Source organism: Argiope bruennichi, chromosome 3 (genome assembly GCF_947563725.1).
Source record: "Argiope bruennichi chromosome 3, qqArgBrue1.1, whole genome shotgun sequence".
Taxonomy (NCBI): domain Eukaryota; kingdom Metazoa; phylum Arthropoda; class Arachnida; order Araneae; family Araneidae; genus Argiope; species Argiope bruennichi.
In genome coordinates, this window is record NC_079153.1 from 127,214,129 (window position 1) to 127,232,533 (window position 18,405).

Below are 18,405 nucleotides of genomic sequence, written 5' to 3' on the forward strand. Positions count from 1 at the left end.
TCAATATTGTAATAAATGACTTCTAAATGCAAATGCAAACATAAACGCAATTCTCGAAATTATCTTTTAGTTCAATAAATTCATCAACCTTTTCAGCAAGCATGTATGGGGAAACTTTTTGTGTCCATTGATCTAAATAATGTTTACAAATTTCTGAAGGTGTGCGGGATTTCATTTGATCTGCGATGATTAAATCCTTCAAACTCGCAAAACTGTTTATTTTAAGCCCTGCGGTCCAACCATTAAAAAATGTTTCAAGCTCATGATAATATTCTTTCCATGTCTTACCACAAGTAATCTCATGTGAATAAAATAATTGCCTAAATTTTTCAGCAATTAATTTATAACGCTTAAGAAAAAGTGACTTCACATACTCATAATTTTTGGACTGTTCTTCCGGTTCTCTCATAATCATTTGCACAATTTCAGTTGGAAGCTGATTAATCAAGCATGCCATCCACAGGGTATTTGGCATTTGTACTCGTTTCATGACCTCTCAAAATGAACTAAATAAAAGCTGATGTCTTTACTACTAGTGCAACATTTTCTCAATTGTGACTGCCAATCAACTTTTGGCACCGATGGTAATAATTCTGAGCCAACGAAATCTGAAGTTACAGCAGCAATATCTAACTTTTTAAGTTCTAAAGCATGTTTTCTTTCTGCTTCTTCTGGTTTTCTTGTCGCTCAGTTTCTTCCCGTTTGACCTGTCTCTTGTCTTCTTCTCGCTTGGCTTGTCGATCCTGTTCAGCTTCTTCAACTAAAATATCAACCGTTCCTATTACCATTTCTTTATCATAAATTTTACTATTTAATATTAACTTTCACAAATCTGGAATTTTCAAGTCACTAAATATAACATCTTTGAATAATTCTTCGGTTACGAAACGTAACTGTTCCTTACGAAGTAGCGTTAAAAACAACATTTTGTACTTTAAACAGAATTGAAAATTAAAATGGCCTGTAAATCCCACTTCTGAATTGTAATAAATGACTTCTAAACTGAAACGCAATTCGATTTCTTGTTTTTACTTAAACTTAAAAACGAAACAACAACAATTTGAAACTTAAAAATCAAAAGTTGAGCTATTCCAGCTATACACAGGGAGTTTGAGTTGTTACAAAGTGTAATGCGAGTATCTCGTGTATAAGCAATAACTGTTTAATGTCACAACTGAATTATCTTTTACATTATAATATATATTTTGAAAAAGAATTTTATTGATTTTACTGTCCATTACTAACCTGATATAAAATTTATTAAGGCTTAAGGCTTTCATTCTATAAATAAAACAAATACAATAATAATATCGATTAAAATAGTTCTTACTTTGAACAATGTTTGAAAAATAAACTCCATCTGGCCCAATTTCTTGCTCATGCGAAGTAGGACAACTTGCAATGTAGTCCAAATCTTCAAACAGCAAGACAGAAGGTTGTTTAAGGACAGCCTCAGTGACAATATCATCCCACTTTTTTGCTATAGTGTCCACTCTCTTTCCTGGAAAGAAACAGTGTTATTATGATGAATGGTGTCAATATATTTTTCCACACATTCAACTTCAATAAAATCAAAGCAAGAGGCTTTGTCATTTGTGACAAAAGTAAAAACTATTTCTGCATTTAAGATAAACAAATTCAACAACTTATCATCACATTATTTTTCCCACTAAATGACATATTAAAAATGAAGCACTGCTGATATTAATGTGACATTTCTTTGGTTACAGTGACTAAAGAAGTCTAATTATTACCAATAATCTTCCAATAGGACACATAAAATAAAGAGTGCCTAAGTAATTTAATAAAAGAAACTAGTATTTCTTTGAAGTATACGATTTGAATTTTATTTATTTTAGAAATAGGATCATGAGTGATCACTATATACCCTTATATAAAGAGAAAGGACACATTTTTATTAAAAGATATTTTCTGTCAAATCTTTTATAACTAACGTAGCAAAGATAATCTTTTTTTTCCCCTTCTTCTTTTTCTTCATAAGCCAATCATATTTTGTTCCCTACATATAAATTACTAATATAAAAAATGCATAAGTCGAGCCCACTGATTTAAATTAAATAGAAGTTCATATTTATGATATCGCTAGGGTCCAAATTTATATTTCAAAAGGATTGGTTTAAAAAAAACTGAAGTACAACTGAAACTGAAACTTCAGCTAAAAAAATTGAAGACTTTCAAAAAATGGACCAAGTCAAAAAATGTACTTGTATTTTGACCCACTATTATCAAATGTAAATTTTTTTCATTTCTAGTCTTAATTTTTAAAAAATTCTTGATTTCAAATGAAAAATCACGAAGATCACTCAAAAGCTGAAAGCAAATTTCACATTCAGTGAATGAGTAAAAGTGAGTTCAGTAAATAAAATTTTCAGGAACAACCAGTACACCCATTTACCTTTTAATGGCAAGCAATTTATAACTTTAACAAATACATGGTGAGGTGGCTTTGATAATTTTTTGCATAATCCATTAGCAAAAGCACTTTTTCCAACTCCTTTAGGACCACAGATTAATAAACAACCAGAAAATGTAAAAGGATGGTTTGAAATGTAAGATAATGGCCGAAGTTTCAACCAAAACTCGATATTTTCCAAAGCTTCTTCTGCAAGATCCTTAATACCTCTGAAATGAAATGAAAATTATTTATTCAAAATTGAAAGGGATCATAATATGCTTATAAAAATGAAATAAGTGAAGGTTGTTTAAAGCATGCTTTTCAAACCCAAATAATATTACTTCCTATATATTAAGACATGTTTTCATTTACAGAAGAAAAAAAAAATAACTTTCTCAAGTAGTTCGATAAAACATTTTGACAAGAATATTAAGCAATTTCAATGATAAATGCAAGCTAACTTTATTATGTATATATAATTATTTAACTTTCATAAAAAGAAATTCTGGCATAGATTATTAATTTAACAATAAATAAAATTGCTGTTTTATGTTTATATTCAGCCCTAAATATTTATTTGAAATGAAGTGGAAGGGCCTGATTCATTATTTTGCAAACATAATCAATTATAATCTATACAGAGCAAACTTTAATCTCTTGAAAATAAAATAGAGAAATTTATTTCATAATTCCTTACAGAAGTAACTTTTTAATAACGACAAGTCAGAGAGTGAAATGGATTATCCCATATCATAAAAAATGGGAAATGTTGGAAATCACTTCAAAATAAATAAGTATTAATCATTATCAATAACTGCAGTAAAAACATTTATAATAACATATTTTTGCTATTCATTAGATTATTGTCTGAACTAAAAGTGTGGAATACTACAAATAATAAATATATGTAACAGAATCACAGATGATTGACGAAATTAGACAGATGATATTAAAAAGTTTTGAAGAGAAAAACATACCCTAGAGCATCTAATTGTAATGCAGGCAGTTCTTGATATAAACCCTCAGGACTTTGTAAATAAGGACGATCTGCTATAATAGAAATGCACATCATATTTCCCAAAACAACTTGAATTTCAGATAAGCAATCAATAGTGAGGTAACCATATTTAGGAGGAGCAGAAATAGATTTGTTTTGGTCTTCTGAAACATTAGGTGATGTACTATTCACAGATGAATAACTGCTATTAAAAGTCTGGTTGGAGTTTTCTCTCAAACTAACAAAAAAGAAGTATTTATGACCTACAAAAATAAAAGGAATAATTATAACAGAGAATTTTTTTTAACCTTACCTTCTAATGAGGATAACCAATCTTACCAAAAAGTCTTAAATTGACCAAAGTTCCATCAGAAATCACAAATGAAGAATCTTCCCTATTCTTGCCAAAAGCCCAGTTTTGAAAATTTGTAGATAAAATTTCATTGGTTGTATTTGATGGCTGCAATAAAAATACTCAAAATAAATTAGCATATGAAAATAAATCATTTTTCATAAAATAATCTGAATTAAAAAGTCTTTTTATATTAAAGAATAATAAGGAATACGATAATAGTCCCAATCATTAGTGCAAGTGAAATTTCTATAACAGGTAATATCAAGTATAGAATTTTTAAGTTATTTAATTTTTATGAATGAAAATGTTTGGAATTACTAATTTATTACTAACCATATATAGATTCTATTTAAAAGTTAACAATTTTTATCCCTTTCATTGTTTCAGAAACGAATAATAAATGAAACATTAATTTACTTGGATTAAAATATTATTTTGAAGCTACCTGAGGATCATTATAGGGCATATCCCATATTTTTAAATTTTGATCAAAGATAAGGCAACAATTAAACTTTATCTGGTGGATTTAACAATGCATGAGGTGAGCAAACACAGATGATCTTCACAGAATCAGAACTCAAATCCAAGAGCCACTGATTAAAAAAATGTTTGTTAAAGTAACATATACCATATATGTTAAGGTACCATATATGGTACAATGTACCATACATGTTGAAGTACCATGTATGGTACCATATGTTGATATATTGAAGTACATGTACCATATATGTTTTCTTCTCTCAATTAGTCCTAGCTAATACAGAGATATACATAAATAAAAAGAATGCAAGTACAGCAACCCCTGCTGTCAAAAGATCTTCAAATCCTCATCAATCAGTGAACAGCAACACATGGATCAAACATAATCTCTAACTTTCTAAGACTTGTTGCCGCTTAAAGATTTTAATCATTATCTTTCTTCTATTATAACTGCGTCAGCAAATTTCTGTTTTAAATAAAACGTTTTTTTTTGTTTTTTTTTTACATACTATCTTGGATAAGAACTATTTCCAATTTTTTAAATGCCCATAATTTATAGAATAGATAAATATTTCAATAAGCAAACTGAAGACTTAAAATATTACAGATTTCAATGTAAAATAGTTTATAAATCTCACATCATAAATAAATAAACATATATTCATTAAAAAGTATAAAATAGTTTTAAAATTTACCATATTTATTGCAGGATGAAGCATGATAGTATTTAAAGGAGTTGGCTTTGACTTAACACCTTTCATGTGCACTAAAGATGAAACTTCTAAATTTAAACATCTCTTTAATTCCCTAGGAACAACAACGAGATTTTTAGAATGAAACAGACAAGGAGGCAAATTGAATTCATCTTCCTCAGAAGAGTATACAACCATAACTGTAACACACACAGACTGGAACAGTGGTTGTTTATCATCAGTAATCGTATTGCTTCTACTCTTAGATTTTTCATCTTTGCTTTTATTTAAGCTCGTAGACGAGGAGTCACTAAAGCTACCACTTTTCTGATCTCTGTTCAACTTTTGCTGTTTCTTTTCCCTGTCTATTTCAGGATAAGAGAATTTTTGCAAAATAGCCACAAAACAAGGAGGAATTTCATCAGGACCATAAATTTCAGCATAAGTACTAGCATTGATGAATACTGTGGTTGCTTGAACAACAGAAGGCAACGATTTAATTTGAGGTCTGGAATAAGGCACAACACGCAAGACAAGATCGAGGTTTAAAGGCACAAAATCCCTGTAACTGTCATCAAGGGATTGGTCTTTTGTTTCATTTGCAACGGGAAATAGTGAAGATATTAGACTAAAAGCAAGAGAAACGGTGCTTTTGTTTTCCAGATTTGAAGAACTAGCATCAGAGGATTGTCGATTTCTGTAAGGAGTGCTTCTAAGAGGAGATGATCTTTTTCTGTTGCGATTTCGCAAATGTTGAAACTGAAGATGATCAGGAGTTCTTTTTCCAACATTCTGATTATCAGGAGTTTTTTCACTAACTCTTCCTTTAGGAACAACATGAACTTCTGTGAATTCAGCTAGAAGTACTGGCTTAGAAGGTGGATTGGTTTGGGCTAAAAAGAAAGATAGAAAGAATAATCCTAAAATTACATTTCTCACCATTCGCAAAGGAAAAACTGCTTAACACCTTAATTCTCAATTATATTAAGACTTTATATTTCAGTAACAGTAGTTTAAATTGTGTCACAAACAAGATGATAAAGATAGCTGTGAAATAAAATTTCACATCCATAATCTTTTTTAGTTTCTTTTATTTATAGAACTTATTTATTAATTCTTTTATAGATTAACACAAATCTAAAAATAAAGTAAAATATAAAAGTAGTAATATTATAATTTCTTGCACTAGCTCAAAAATATAGAAATTTGGGAAAATATATTTACTTGATAGATAAAACAATAGAATATGATCAGTTTAACAATGGAAGTGAAATTTAAATGTTCTTTAAATAAGATGATGGATGCTAATGGGATGACACAGCTAGGTATTTAATATAGACAACATATGTTCATAAAAAAAATTACATCTAGAAATTATGTCTCATGCTCTTGCTCCATTCTAAATTATGATTTGAAACTAAAAAATTTTTAAGAATTTGCACTTGCTCTTCTTAAAGTAAATTATAAAGATATACAAGAAAATAAATGATTGGCAATTTTTTAATTCAATATTTCTTGTTAAAGCAATTTAACAGCTTTAATTGGGAAATAGCCAGTAGAAACCATTAAAAATTTTAATTTCATTTTCTAGCTTTAAATTTTAAGATAAAGAAATTAAAACTAAAGCTATTATATGATGTTGAAGATTCAGTTATATTACAATAAAGTTATTAATAGTATTTAAAAAAATTCAGTAATTAAAAATTTATGATTTCATTTATAAGTAAGTTTTTGACTTCAAATCACATCATCACAGGAGGTAGCGAGTACTACAAAATTCAAGACATTATTTTCAAAGCAAAATCAAAGGACTTTATAGAAATAATTTTTATAATTGCTTATAAATAATTAAAAAAAAGATGAAATAAACTTATGACAATTTGCATCCTCTTGCTCACCATTAGGAGTATACTCTAACGTATTTCAAAACTTCTCACTATAATCTTTCATGAATATTTCAGACAGGTATTTTATAACTAGGAAAACAATTTAATATAGAATATTTTCACTTACCTACTTTGACAAAAAATGTTGAATTATTAGCCCACACAGGTAATATTTGATGCTGCCATACAATACGAATTTGATTCATTAAATCTCTTTCAATGTAAGCTGAATTTAATTCCTGAAGAAATGAAATTAATCAATTTACAACTAAATAATATATCAAGTCAAAAATATTTGATGAATGCTACATTTATCAAAAAAAATTTTAGGGTCAAAAAAAGATAATACTGAACAAATACAGCAGAATTTTTTTGAAACTTTTATGGTTAACAAATAGATTTTTTTTCTGTTTATAAAATTTTATACTTGCTTCTGCATATATAATAAAATTCATATGCCCATTTAACTTATTAGCTGCCATATAAATAGCCATAATTTCTAGTATGACTATTTATGAAATGTTTGAAACAATTCATATGATCACAATATAACATAAAGAAATTAAAATTAAAGCCAGTGTATAACAAAAGTTTTACTAAAACATTTTAAATTAAGAAAAACAAGAACAGCTAACCTTTTATATTTTTTTAATTACCTTTATTTATTCCTAAATACATTTTTCCATTAAATTAACCACATAATTAAAATGAGATTAACCTTGCATTGGCACCCTCAATTTAATTTTTAAAATTATTTAAACTTATTTTATTTAATAAATTTAAATTTAGTTACACTTTCTCTTTTTATATAACATTTCTTCAATTAACTAGATTCACATTTCTCACTATTTATAAAGAAACTTTCGCATCATCTGTACTCATAAGTGAATCTTTATAAATTACGTTTAAAAAAAGAGGGTAACATTTCCTATTTCAGAATGGAAATGTTTCTAAATGAAATTACTATCAATAACTCCCAATTGCTAAGTGTTCGTACATTAAGTGAAAAATTCTGAAATTCTGTTTCAGTAACATTAACAGTTAAACGAAAAACAAGCTCAAATAATGACTTTTCAAATATAAAAATGCATCATTTACATATTTATAATTATATTGATTTTAAACACTGTAGGGAATTTTATGCTTCAGAAACAGTCATTAGGTTTTTACTAAATAAATTAAATATTAAATTTAACCTCATCATTAAAATACTGGGCAAGTAAAAGCCACACTGGATATAAATTAACTTACATTAAAAATTAATTTTTTGCTATCATAAAATTGTACTTACAAAAAAATATGCATTGAATGACTCAAAATCCTCTACAACAACAACAACAAAAAAAAAACCATTCTCCAAGATAGAAAAAAAAAAGTGTTTTTATTTAAAAATAAATTTTTCAATATAATTTGTATACATACTAAAACTTCCCAGTCATCAGAAGTTAATGGTTCTAAAGTTAATTCTTGAACAGTTGGGATATTGTCGGTCACTAATTGTAGACAAACCTACAATGGATTCACATAGAAAAAATTCAGGAAGAGAATAATTCAAAAATAGATCTTCACAATTATTATCCATTCAAAGATATTCAGTGATTTATATCAATAAAAATGCAAGTGAAATGGGAAAATATCTTAATAATTTTCTAACAACAAGGACAAATAAATATTTATTTAGAAGATTTCCTCAAATGTTATTCGTACAATGGAAAGAATTTCCTGTTTTAAGCCTGAAAACTTTATTTGTATTAATTAAAATGAAAAAAAAAACCCTAATAAACAAAAGCCAGGTATAATGGCAATAAATTATTAATTAATTAATAAGAATTAATAAAAATGTAAAGAAATTAATTTAAGAAATAGTAAACTTCAATGTAATTAACATTTATAAATAGATTTATTTTTAAAAACTAGTTAGTCAGCTTAAATCTTCTAATTTTTAAGCAAAGCTTGCAATATCATAAAATCCGCATAAATCACCATTTACCAAAACAAAAGAATGATTTGAAACATTCTTATGATATATTACTTGATTACTATTTGAGGCTTTTAATATTTAAATCAATTTTTTTTTTATGAAATACTATTTTAGTACTACATAAAAAAAATTCATTTAAATATTTAATCTTCTTTTCAATATAAGAATTTAGAATACCTAGAAGATTAAAATTATATGAATTATAAATGAATAATATCAGTGACGATTAATTATATTAATAAATTCTTTTTGTGTTTTATTATTACTATTTAAAGTTTTGTACATTGTACATTTGATTTTCCTAGCATTTATAACATAAAAACATTTAATAATAAAAAAGAGGGGAAGAGAAACAGGCACATCTAAAATTTTAGAAAGAAACTGCAAACGTCATTTTAATAATAAACTAATAATATAAATAGTGAAAACAAATATTCAATAATTTGACTTTCTATGGTTCTTCTACTTAGACATCTTTCATCATATCAATAATAATCTAGTTTGAAAAAGCAAAGTAGTATATTTTGTAATTCATGACAATTCCACAGAAAATGAGTAAAAGGAAAAGAAAAAGCAAGCTTAATGCAAGCATACACAATGATTCAAATTTTAGTGCAAAAATTACTAAAGGTAAGAGAAAACTCAAAAATTTGTAAAAATCATACTTGGTAGAAATAATAATTAGATTAGTAGAGAGTACTGTAGTTGGATTTTGGCTAAAGTCATTTAAGCTGACATTATTTGAATATACATAACAATTTACAAATGCTGAAGTGATGCACTTTATGCACAAATTGAGAACAGCGAACAATTACCAAAGCACAATTGTATAGAAAAAGTCAAATATTTTCAAAATTGCTAATCCATGATTGCTGTGAAATATTCATGGATGTGAAAGGTAAGAGCTTTGAGTAGTTGTGAAAATGAAGATTACTGTCAAATGAAGAGTTTATTAGTTTTTCATCTCTGTATCTTCCTCTAAATTATCCAGGTGGTGTTTTAATTCAAAAATGCCTATTTGATTAATTAATCACTCTGCATGTTTATTGGAGATAACAATAATTCACAAATACTAGAATGCGGTGATGAACTCTAACAAGGATTACATATTAAATTTATGTTTAAACAGTAATGTCTAATCTAATGTTATAATGTTAATCTAATCTAATGTTATGTCTAATCTAAATGCAATCTATATACTGCTCCACCAAGAAAATGTTACACTACGAATAAGCATCTATGAAGCTATGACAAATTACAAACATTTCAATGAAAACTTGAATTCAAAAAAAAAAAAAATGATCACACCTGGAAGTCAACAAAATAATTAATATTCAAAAAATATTCAAAGCAATCAGTTTTGAAGTAGTATGATGATGATAAGACTGTGGTGCTAATTTAGAAACAATAAATTATTGCTGTTTCTAAGTTTGGTAAATACAAATTAGATAGCAGTCTTAATAATTGACAAAGGAATTTTTTAGCATTCTACAAGATTATGTCCTTTTGACCAAACAAAGCTATTATTGCCGTCCATTTAAAATTACAATATACATTTAATAAGATACAATTTATGATGGACGGTTTTATATTCTCTTGTAGCAATTGCTATGTTTTCTAAGAAACATCAAAACAACAGACCACATACTGATTAAAAGTTCTTTGATTATGCTAATAGTATGTTACTGACCATTGCGATTTTACAAAATGCAAGAAGCATCAAAATATAAAAATATATTCATAACAATCCATTGAATTATGTGATTCAAGCAGTGTAGTAAGGAGGACAAGGGATTATAGATGCCAAAGGAACCAATTTTTGGGATGCCATGAAGCTTTGTCTTCATGGCACTCCAAAAGGAGAAATGTCCAACAGCTGTACTTTTAAAATTTTCCAGAATCATGTTCAACTGTAATTTAAAATTTAATGCAAAAAAAAAAAAAAAAAAAAACTTCCCTCTTTTCATCTTTCAAATAGTAATAGCTGGTGTTTTACTTTACAGCAACTTGAGAGGAAAATATTTAGCAGCAGTTAAATAACATTTTAACTGCTGGGCAATACTGTAGCCATCATGATGATACGTCTTAAAGTCACTTTTTTTTTCCGTTTTTGTTTCCCCTTATACACAAACTATGAATTCTGAGTAAATTTGAAGAAAAAATGTACTTTTTGGTTTATAGATGTATTAGTTTCTATTTAGAAATATACAGTATTTCAGAATGCACATTAAGCTAATTTGCATTTGATTTGCACTCTTACCTCTTCATTTTCTTCCAGACCCAATTTGTCAGCAAATTTCGCATTTATTTTTATGTGAAGTTTATCATGATTTGAAGATGTGTATGGTAAACAAGACACAAAAGCTTCTTTATTATCGCCATAAATAAGTTTAAATACATGAAGATCCTGCAAATTATTGAAAATAAGTAATATTAGACTTCTATAAATTTAACAGTATTTATCAATATTACTATTCAATACCTAAAATTCAAACTGCAAATTTTATGAACTGGAGGCAGAAAAATAATTTTAAAATTGTAATGATGAATACAAAATAAAATGCATTAAAATGAGAGGACAGTAAGTTTTTCAGATTAAAATAAAATGAAAACTGCATACTTCTACTAGAATATATACATGAATATTTAAAATATACAAAAACAACTTTAATACACAATTTTGATTTTATTATTTGTGCATTCTGCTACTGAAAAAGGCTGTACAAAAATGTATTATAAATATATAGTTCATGAGAAAGTAGCTAAAATGTCAAATTGTACTTGCAGTTCTGATATGTTTTATTGTAAAGAGTTAAAACTAATTTTAAAAAGTGACATAATGCAGTTAGAAGCATGATAACTTATGTGAACAAAAATTTTAATTAATTTTCAGTGCATGCACTAAATAAATAGAAAAAATTCAAAAGATTTTTCTAGAATTTTTACTACTATTAAAGATGAATGAGTATGTGTATGTGTTGACGCTCTACAGGACAGATCGTTTAATCTACAGCTATTAAATCTGGAACACATACACCTTTAAAGGATTTCTTTTCTAGAAATTCTAATTAATTAAAAATTAAGCTAAATTTTGGTGTTTTTTCCTCAGTAACTTCCAAAAATTCAAAAATTGTCCCCTTAACGATACCAATTTAATAACAATATAAATTTTTTCTAAACTTTTTTTTTTGCCTAATTTCTAACAATAGATTATATTGTTACTCTGAAATTTAAGCCACTTTCATAACTTCCTCAAACATTTAATTGGACAATGTTTCTTTATTATTGAAGGCTAAGGAAGAAGGATTCTGTTTAATATCTGTATAGTTTACAATACACACAAAAAAGTGAAGTTGAACCATAAAATTTAGAAAATGGATAAGCTGAATATTTGCATTTTTAATAGTGCTATGATGTTATGGGACTGAGCCCATTAGAAAGATTCATGTATACAATAAATAGAATTTGACTGAAGTGAGAAAATAAAATGACACAACTTAAGTATTAAGCAGTTTGGCAAAATCATGGAAATTAAGTTATATCTAAACAGTTTATCTAAAAACAAATGTAAGCAATATTTCTGGCAAACCAGCTGGTCATAGGAGGTGACTAGTATGAAATAAATCCAAAGTAATAATATTTAAAATTAAATAAAAATTCAGTCAGTGTGTGGATTATGAAAAAATAAAGAGACATTAATTTAACAAAAAAAATCTTTTGCACATTTTATTGTAGTTTTTTTAAATAATTTGTGACATCAAGCAAAACAAACAAAAAGATTAAAGATAAATTAATAAAATTTATCTACAAAATTTTTTTCCAATAATTATGTATTAAGAAAGAATTTAGATGCTTTAAAAAACTATGTTTAAATATCTCTTTCTTATTTATAAAACCATAAAAAACAAACATTGTCATCAAACTTCCTTAAAGATATCATCAACACATCTTTATAAATATTCTCATTTCAATTTGTGTTATATAACATTTCTTTATTTAGAATGGCAAATAAAATGTGCAATTACTGAATCAACAAAAAATTATAAAATTGATATTAATTTACAATTATAAAAATGAAAAAGACAAATTTAAAATTTTGTTACCCCAGGTTGCCTCAAAAAAACAGCAGGTATATAGACAAAACATGTTTTTGATGATGAATATTTTACAGTGGCTACCCGCACGGCACTTGAAAAACTGCTCATAGTGATGACAAAAAAAAATGAGTTAACTGTAAATAGAAATATATGATATAAGAGAAAGAAATTTTTAAAAATTATGAAACAATTTGAATATAAAAAGTTTAGTCATTAAATCTTATTTCAAGGTTTTAAAAAACATATTCTGAAAAGGAAGAATGCTATATGAACCCATTACAAAATGCTTTCTAAATTTCTTTTACCTATCAAAATAATTTTTTAACAGCATTGTGATTATGTCAATGAGTAATGGTGCAGGTTTAAATAATATATTTAGAGAGAAAAAAAAATATCAAATGTAAAAACACTTTTCAAATAAGTTTAATTATAAATGTTCTATAAACAAAATTAAAGATAATGTCATTTATATGAAATCTTATCAACAAATGAAACAGATTTAAATGAAATTATTACTTTTGTTTGTCAGATTCTTAACCAAAATAAAATGAAATAATTGTAAGTGAAAAAAAATTGTACTGTTAACAAACTTTAATGCGCATATTTTAAAATTATATTCTAATATAATTAAGTAATGAGTAAGTGTAAGTAAAAAAATTTTAACTATAAAAAAATTTTAAACCACACACTACATTTATGCGTCTTCAATAATTTTAACGTCGGTTATTTGGAATAACATGTACGTAAGACAAATTCGAACAGAAATATTAATAAAAATATAATTACTATGGAAAGTTTTTCAGTAGTAAATTTTGAAATTTGATGAAACAGTAAAAAAATCTGTAGCTATGGCAACATCTATCTCTCAAAAATTTCATTCAAAACGCAGAATCATGAATTATTACGGAAATCTTTAAATTAAATCCAAAACTTATAAATTCAATGCTTTTTAAGGAAATTTTAACAGTTTATAGAAAGCTGGATAGCCAAACTAAATATCAAACATATATGTTTGTTTGCAAAATAAAATTTTAAAGATTTCAAATATGCAAGTCATTCAATTCGTTTTAAAACAAAACGAAAACCTTTCCTGTACTATCGAATTGCTTCAGTCACACAGTTTTTGTTTACAAACTATTATTCTACTCAGTTCAGTTCTACTTAATCACTAATAAACATTCTCAATAGATTCTAATATCTATGCGAATTATGAAATATATATTGTTTATAAATATTTTAATTCAAAAACCCACTACAATTATTATTATTTAGAAATAATTTACAAGAGCTTCACTGATACCAATGAAATGAATTCACATGGCATCATTATCTTATGGTAAATTATACAATATTACGCCATCTTACGCCAAGCTGGAATACCAGGTGTTTTATTCTCATGAAAAATGGGTGATGATCCTGTATTCAAAATTTTCATTCAATGAATGTTATGTGATCTTGCATTATATATATTAAACAAATAGGAGATAAAATCCAGGCCTGCATAGGGATGACGAATATTTTACGAGCGGTTATTACGTAACCAATATCAAAAAGTCACAAATACCAGTGATCAATACTTTTCAAAGAGGGGTGTGATTCAAATCCTTGATACGATCTTACTGGTGATAATTCGATTACAGGTTTTGGATCACCATAGAAAGTAACAATCGATACTATATCACTGAAATTTACCGGAGCGGTGACTTTAGTGGAAGGTAACAATCGATACGATCTGTCCAATGGAAGCTCTCGAACGAAACAGAAAAGAAGAAATCTCTGAATGGCTTGAAAAGTGACCGGTTATTCTTGGAATTATCGTATCATTGAATTGCATATCACTGAAATTTATCGAAGTGGTGACTTTACTGGAAAGTGTGAAGTCGCCGCTCCACTTCATGAGAGCGATCTTGACCTTTAGATATTCGCATTTGATGATGCACTATTCCACACAAATCCTTTTTAATTGCTTGCGACTTGACTTTGGATATATACCATTTACTGCTGGCGCCATCTATTGGTAGAATATAGAACAAAAGTAAACAATTTAAAGAAATGACACAGATATTTAATTCAATTTTTCAGAAGATGATTTACTACAATAAAGAAATTAAATAAATAGTTTTGAAAAAAAATCAAATTTAAGAAGTAAGCTGAAACAGATAAGTTAATTCAATCACACGTTACTTAAGTATTAAATTAAGTAAATTATTAAGTAATATATTACAGTAATAGTAAGTAATTAAAGTAAATTAAATATTAATTACAATTAATAAATTTTATATTTAATATTAAGTAATAATTTTTAATTTATAATATGATTGAAATAACAGATATTTGGAACAAATATTTAAAAATAACAATAGCAAAATTATTTGTTATTCAAAAAATCGTGGATTATGCATCTCTAGGCCTGCATCTAAATATTCAAAGCGACAAGTTTTAGAAAAGCGTTTTGCGGATTTTAAACAAACTGATTAAAAGAGATAAAAGTTCCAATTTTATGCTCCAAAACCATTATTTCTGAAATCTTTTCCAAGTTATAAGAGAAAATAAATATGATAAGTAAATACAAATTAGTAGTAGTTTCTACTTTCCTCTATATGAAGAACTCAAAGAGAAATATTATAATCATCAAGAAATTCAAAATCGAAATGTCGATGAACTTTTACATTTCAGACCTTCATGTGTTCGAAAAATACATTTGGGAAATATATTTCTCTGTCGGTCTGTCTATCTATATCTTAACACTATAACTCAAAAATGCTATGAGCTAGACTGATGGAAAAAGGCATATAGTCTTTATACCAAATTTAAAGGTTTATGTCAAGTTTTGAACGATATTCATTCACAAACTGACTGACTCCGATTACAAATGAATACATAAAGAGCTCGATGTATGAAATTTAGTGCTCAGATTTAGCACTGAAAGTGTATATTTGTGTCAAATCTTGAACTCAGTCCTTGAAATAACTACTTCTGCGACCATTTGTCGGTTTGCAATTTTGCATGTATGTTAACGTGATAGCTCAAAAACGTAACTACATGGATAAATGAAATTCAGAATACAATATTAGCATCTAAAGAGTAGGTATAATATTGTGAATCAAATACTTCAAAGGGTTGACTGTCTAGTCTGTACTTTTTCAGTCATATAAATGTGCTAATTCAAAAACGCACTAATTTAAAAAATGATTTTTTTTAATGATTTTGTCACTAATTCTATTTTGTCATTCACTGGTTCTATATCAAATCTTAGTTTCAATCTATCAAAAAGAAAGCATCCAAAAAGGATACAAGGAAATAGGATACCAAACCAAATAGGATTCCTATACAAGGAAACAATAAACAAAATTTTTGAAAAATTGTGAATTTAACAATCAAAATATAAATAAAATTTAAAAATAAACCTTCAAAATGATGTACCATCTCGAATGATGCCTAAAAAGAGTAATATTTGTGCAAAAGGTTAAAATCGAAAAAATAAGACAAAAACGAAGTATTTTAGTCTTCTATATTCTCGGACACTTAAAAAAAAACAGCGTTTTCTTTTCTTCTTCTTCTGTTTTTTTTTTTTCTTTTTTTTTTTCGTTTTATTCTTCTCTGTAGCCATTGAACATATAATGGGATCGGCTAAAGGGGAATTAGAGACAAGCCACCGAAGATCATTACTGTCCATGAATGTGAGAATCCTCTCATCCATGTGTTGCGGATTGAATTGAGCGAGGATAGAACTTGAGAGCTTGTGATTCGCAGCATAGTAACATGACCACGATACAAAAGCAATTGCTTGAGTAGCGTTGTTGTTAACTGGCTTATATGCTATTCACTACAGACTCTCCCTCCAGTGGGTCGGAGGTGAGACGAACGATATGACTGTTCAGTGATGATGTATTAGCTGTTGAATCTATTGCGCCTGTACCCATTTGAGTAACGACTCATAATGATGCAGGATGTCGTGTTTTGTGTTTTGTAATATAATGAAGAAATTGATTACTCATTTTGGAGCTCTTCCTTTCCACAGATTTAATTCAAAATGTATACAATTATGAGATCACATTACAAATTTTATTTATCTATGTCGATGCGCTTTGTGTTACCCTGTTCGCACACACGTGAATATAATTTTCACTAGATAACTCACACCCTCCCAAAAACTGACAGATTTCACCCAAAAATTTTTTTTTTTTGGGGGGGGGGAGGGAGATTATGCAGGATCGGATTTAGTATTGTAGGGATCCTACAGCAATATAGTTTTCGAAGGGGAGGCGTTCAATTCCATATATTTTTTATTGGTATCAATATATCTACATAGCAAATATTACCAAAGACTTAAATCATCATAGACTGACTACACCGACCCGCCCGAAGACACACGGAAAAAACCTTGAATGAACTGATCGTGGCGATAGCAGCTCTGGCGGGAACTATGGTTGAGTCCTAAGGGCCATCACGACCACGGTACAACTCTTCCCTAAGGCCCCCACGAAAGACTTAAATAACAAAACATTTCATTGTAGATAAATTTCCAAATAAAATAGATTTCACCATCTATTACATATAAAAAATTTGTTAATATTTAATAACAATTTGAAACAAAATAATCAAAAAATTACATAACATTTTAATACCCAAACACAAAGATTGCCTGTTTTCTTGATGTGTGAATTAGTCAGACAACGCTTTGATCAGAAATGCATCTAAAATTCAAACGATTCTTGATTTCAATTTGAAGACATTCGAATACATAGTTACTTTTAAAAAATGAAAGCACAAAACTGAATCGCTTTGAAAATTCCAAGACCTTAATTGCCCCCCCCCCCGAAAAAAACGATGTGTGCCCCTAGACAGTTGTTTATTTTACTAATTGATAATATGGCTCTGAAGCCACCATGAAAAGCGAAGCTCACTGGTTATATTTATAGAGAAACATTCTGTTTCTTATCCGAAAAAGAAAAGGTTTGTGATTTTCAAAAGAAATTAATGATGGGGAAGAAACAACGGTCCATACTATCTTTTCTTTCCTTATAGATCAGAAATTATTCCGGGATCTACCTTACGATCAAAATGCTTGTTGGGAGGGGAGGGGGGAGGTGTTCAATGTAGAGTACATAAAATTAAATGCTTGATTGTCATTTTGCTTGTTTGAACCTTATATGATTTCCCTTTCCCTGGTGCATATATACACTTGAAAGATAAAATATGTTGTTCATATGTTACAACACACCACCTCCCTTTTCTCCCTTCCATAAAAGGTTAAATGGGATTAAGAAGATTTTAAGTTTTTCTTTTATAATTTTGGAGCATACCATTGCACAAAAATTATTTTTATGCCTTTTTAAAACTCAAAAAATTAATATTTTAGTAATACAAATTTTATTTCCATATAGCTATTTCCACCAATTTTTCAAAATTGATTTGAATTTAGTTAGTAAAAGTTGTATTTATATTTCGTTTTAAGTTGTATTTATATTTCGTTTTAAGTTGTATTTATATTTCGTTTT

At 27.6% G+C, this 18,405-nt stretch overlaps 1 protein-coding gene across 1 annotated transcript in view; it reads right to left on the reverse strand.

Moving 5' to 3' along the window:
* The window catches only part of LOC129963672 (peroxisomal ATPase PEX1-like), a 28,260-nt gene extending 14,236 nt beyond the window's left edge, over positions 1 to 14,024 (reverse strand). Inside the window, exons 1-10 of the mRNA XM_056078168.1 lie at positions 13,691 to 14,024; positions 12,911 to 13,038; positions 11,068 to 11,214; positions 8,249 to 8,335; positions 6,954 to 7,065; positions 4,944 to 5,833; positions 3,753 to 3,873; positions 3,394 to 3,676; positions 2,417 to 2,643; positions 1,331 to 1,501 (exon numbers count right to left, since the gene is read on the reverse strand). Of these exons, the coding sequence (XP_055934143.1) occupies positions 1,331 to 1,501; positions 2,417 to 2,643; positions 3,394 to 3,676; positions 3,753 to 3,873; positions 4,944 to 5,833; positions 6,954 to 7,065; positions 8,249 to 8,335; positions 11,068 to 11,214; positions 12,911 to 13,012 (2,140 nt within the window). The 5' untranslated portion in view covers positions 13,013 to 13,038; positions 13,691 to 14,024. The remainder of the gene's footprint in view (positions 1 to 1,330; positions 1,502 to 2,416; positions 2,644 to 3,393; positions 3,677 to 3,752; positions 3,874 to 4,943; positions 5,834 to 6,953; positions 7,066 to 8,248; positions 8,336 to 11,067; positions 11,215 to 12,910; positions 13,039 to 13,690) is intronic.
* Between the last annotated feature and the right edge of the window lie 4,381 nt (positions 14,025 to 18,405).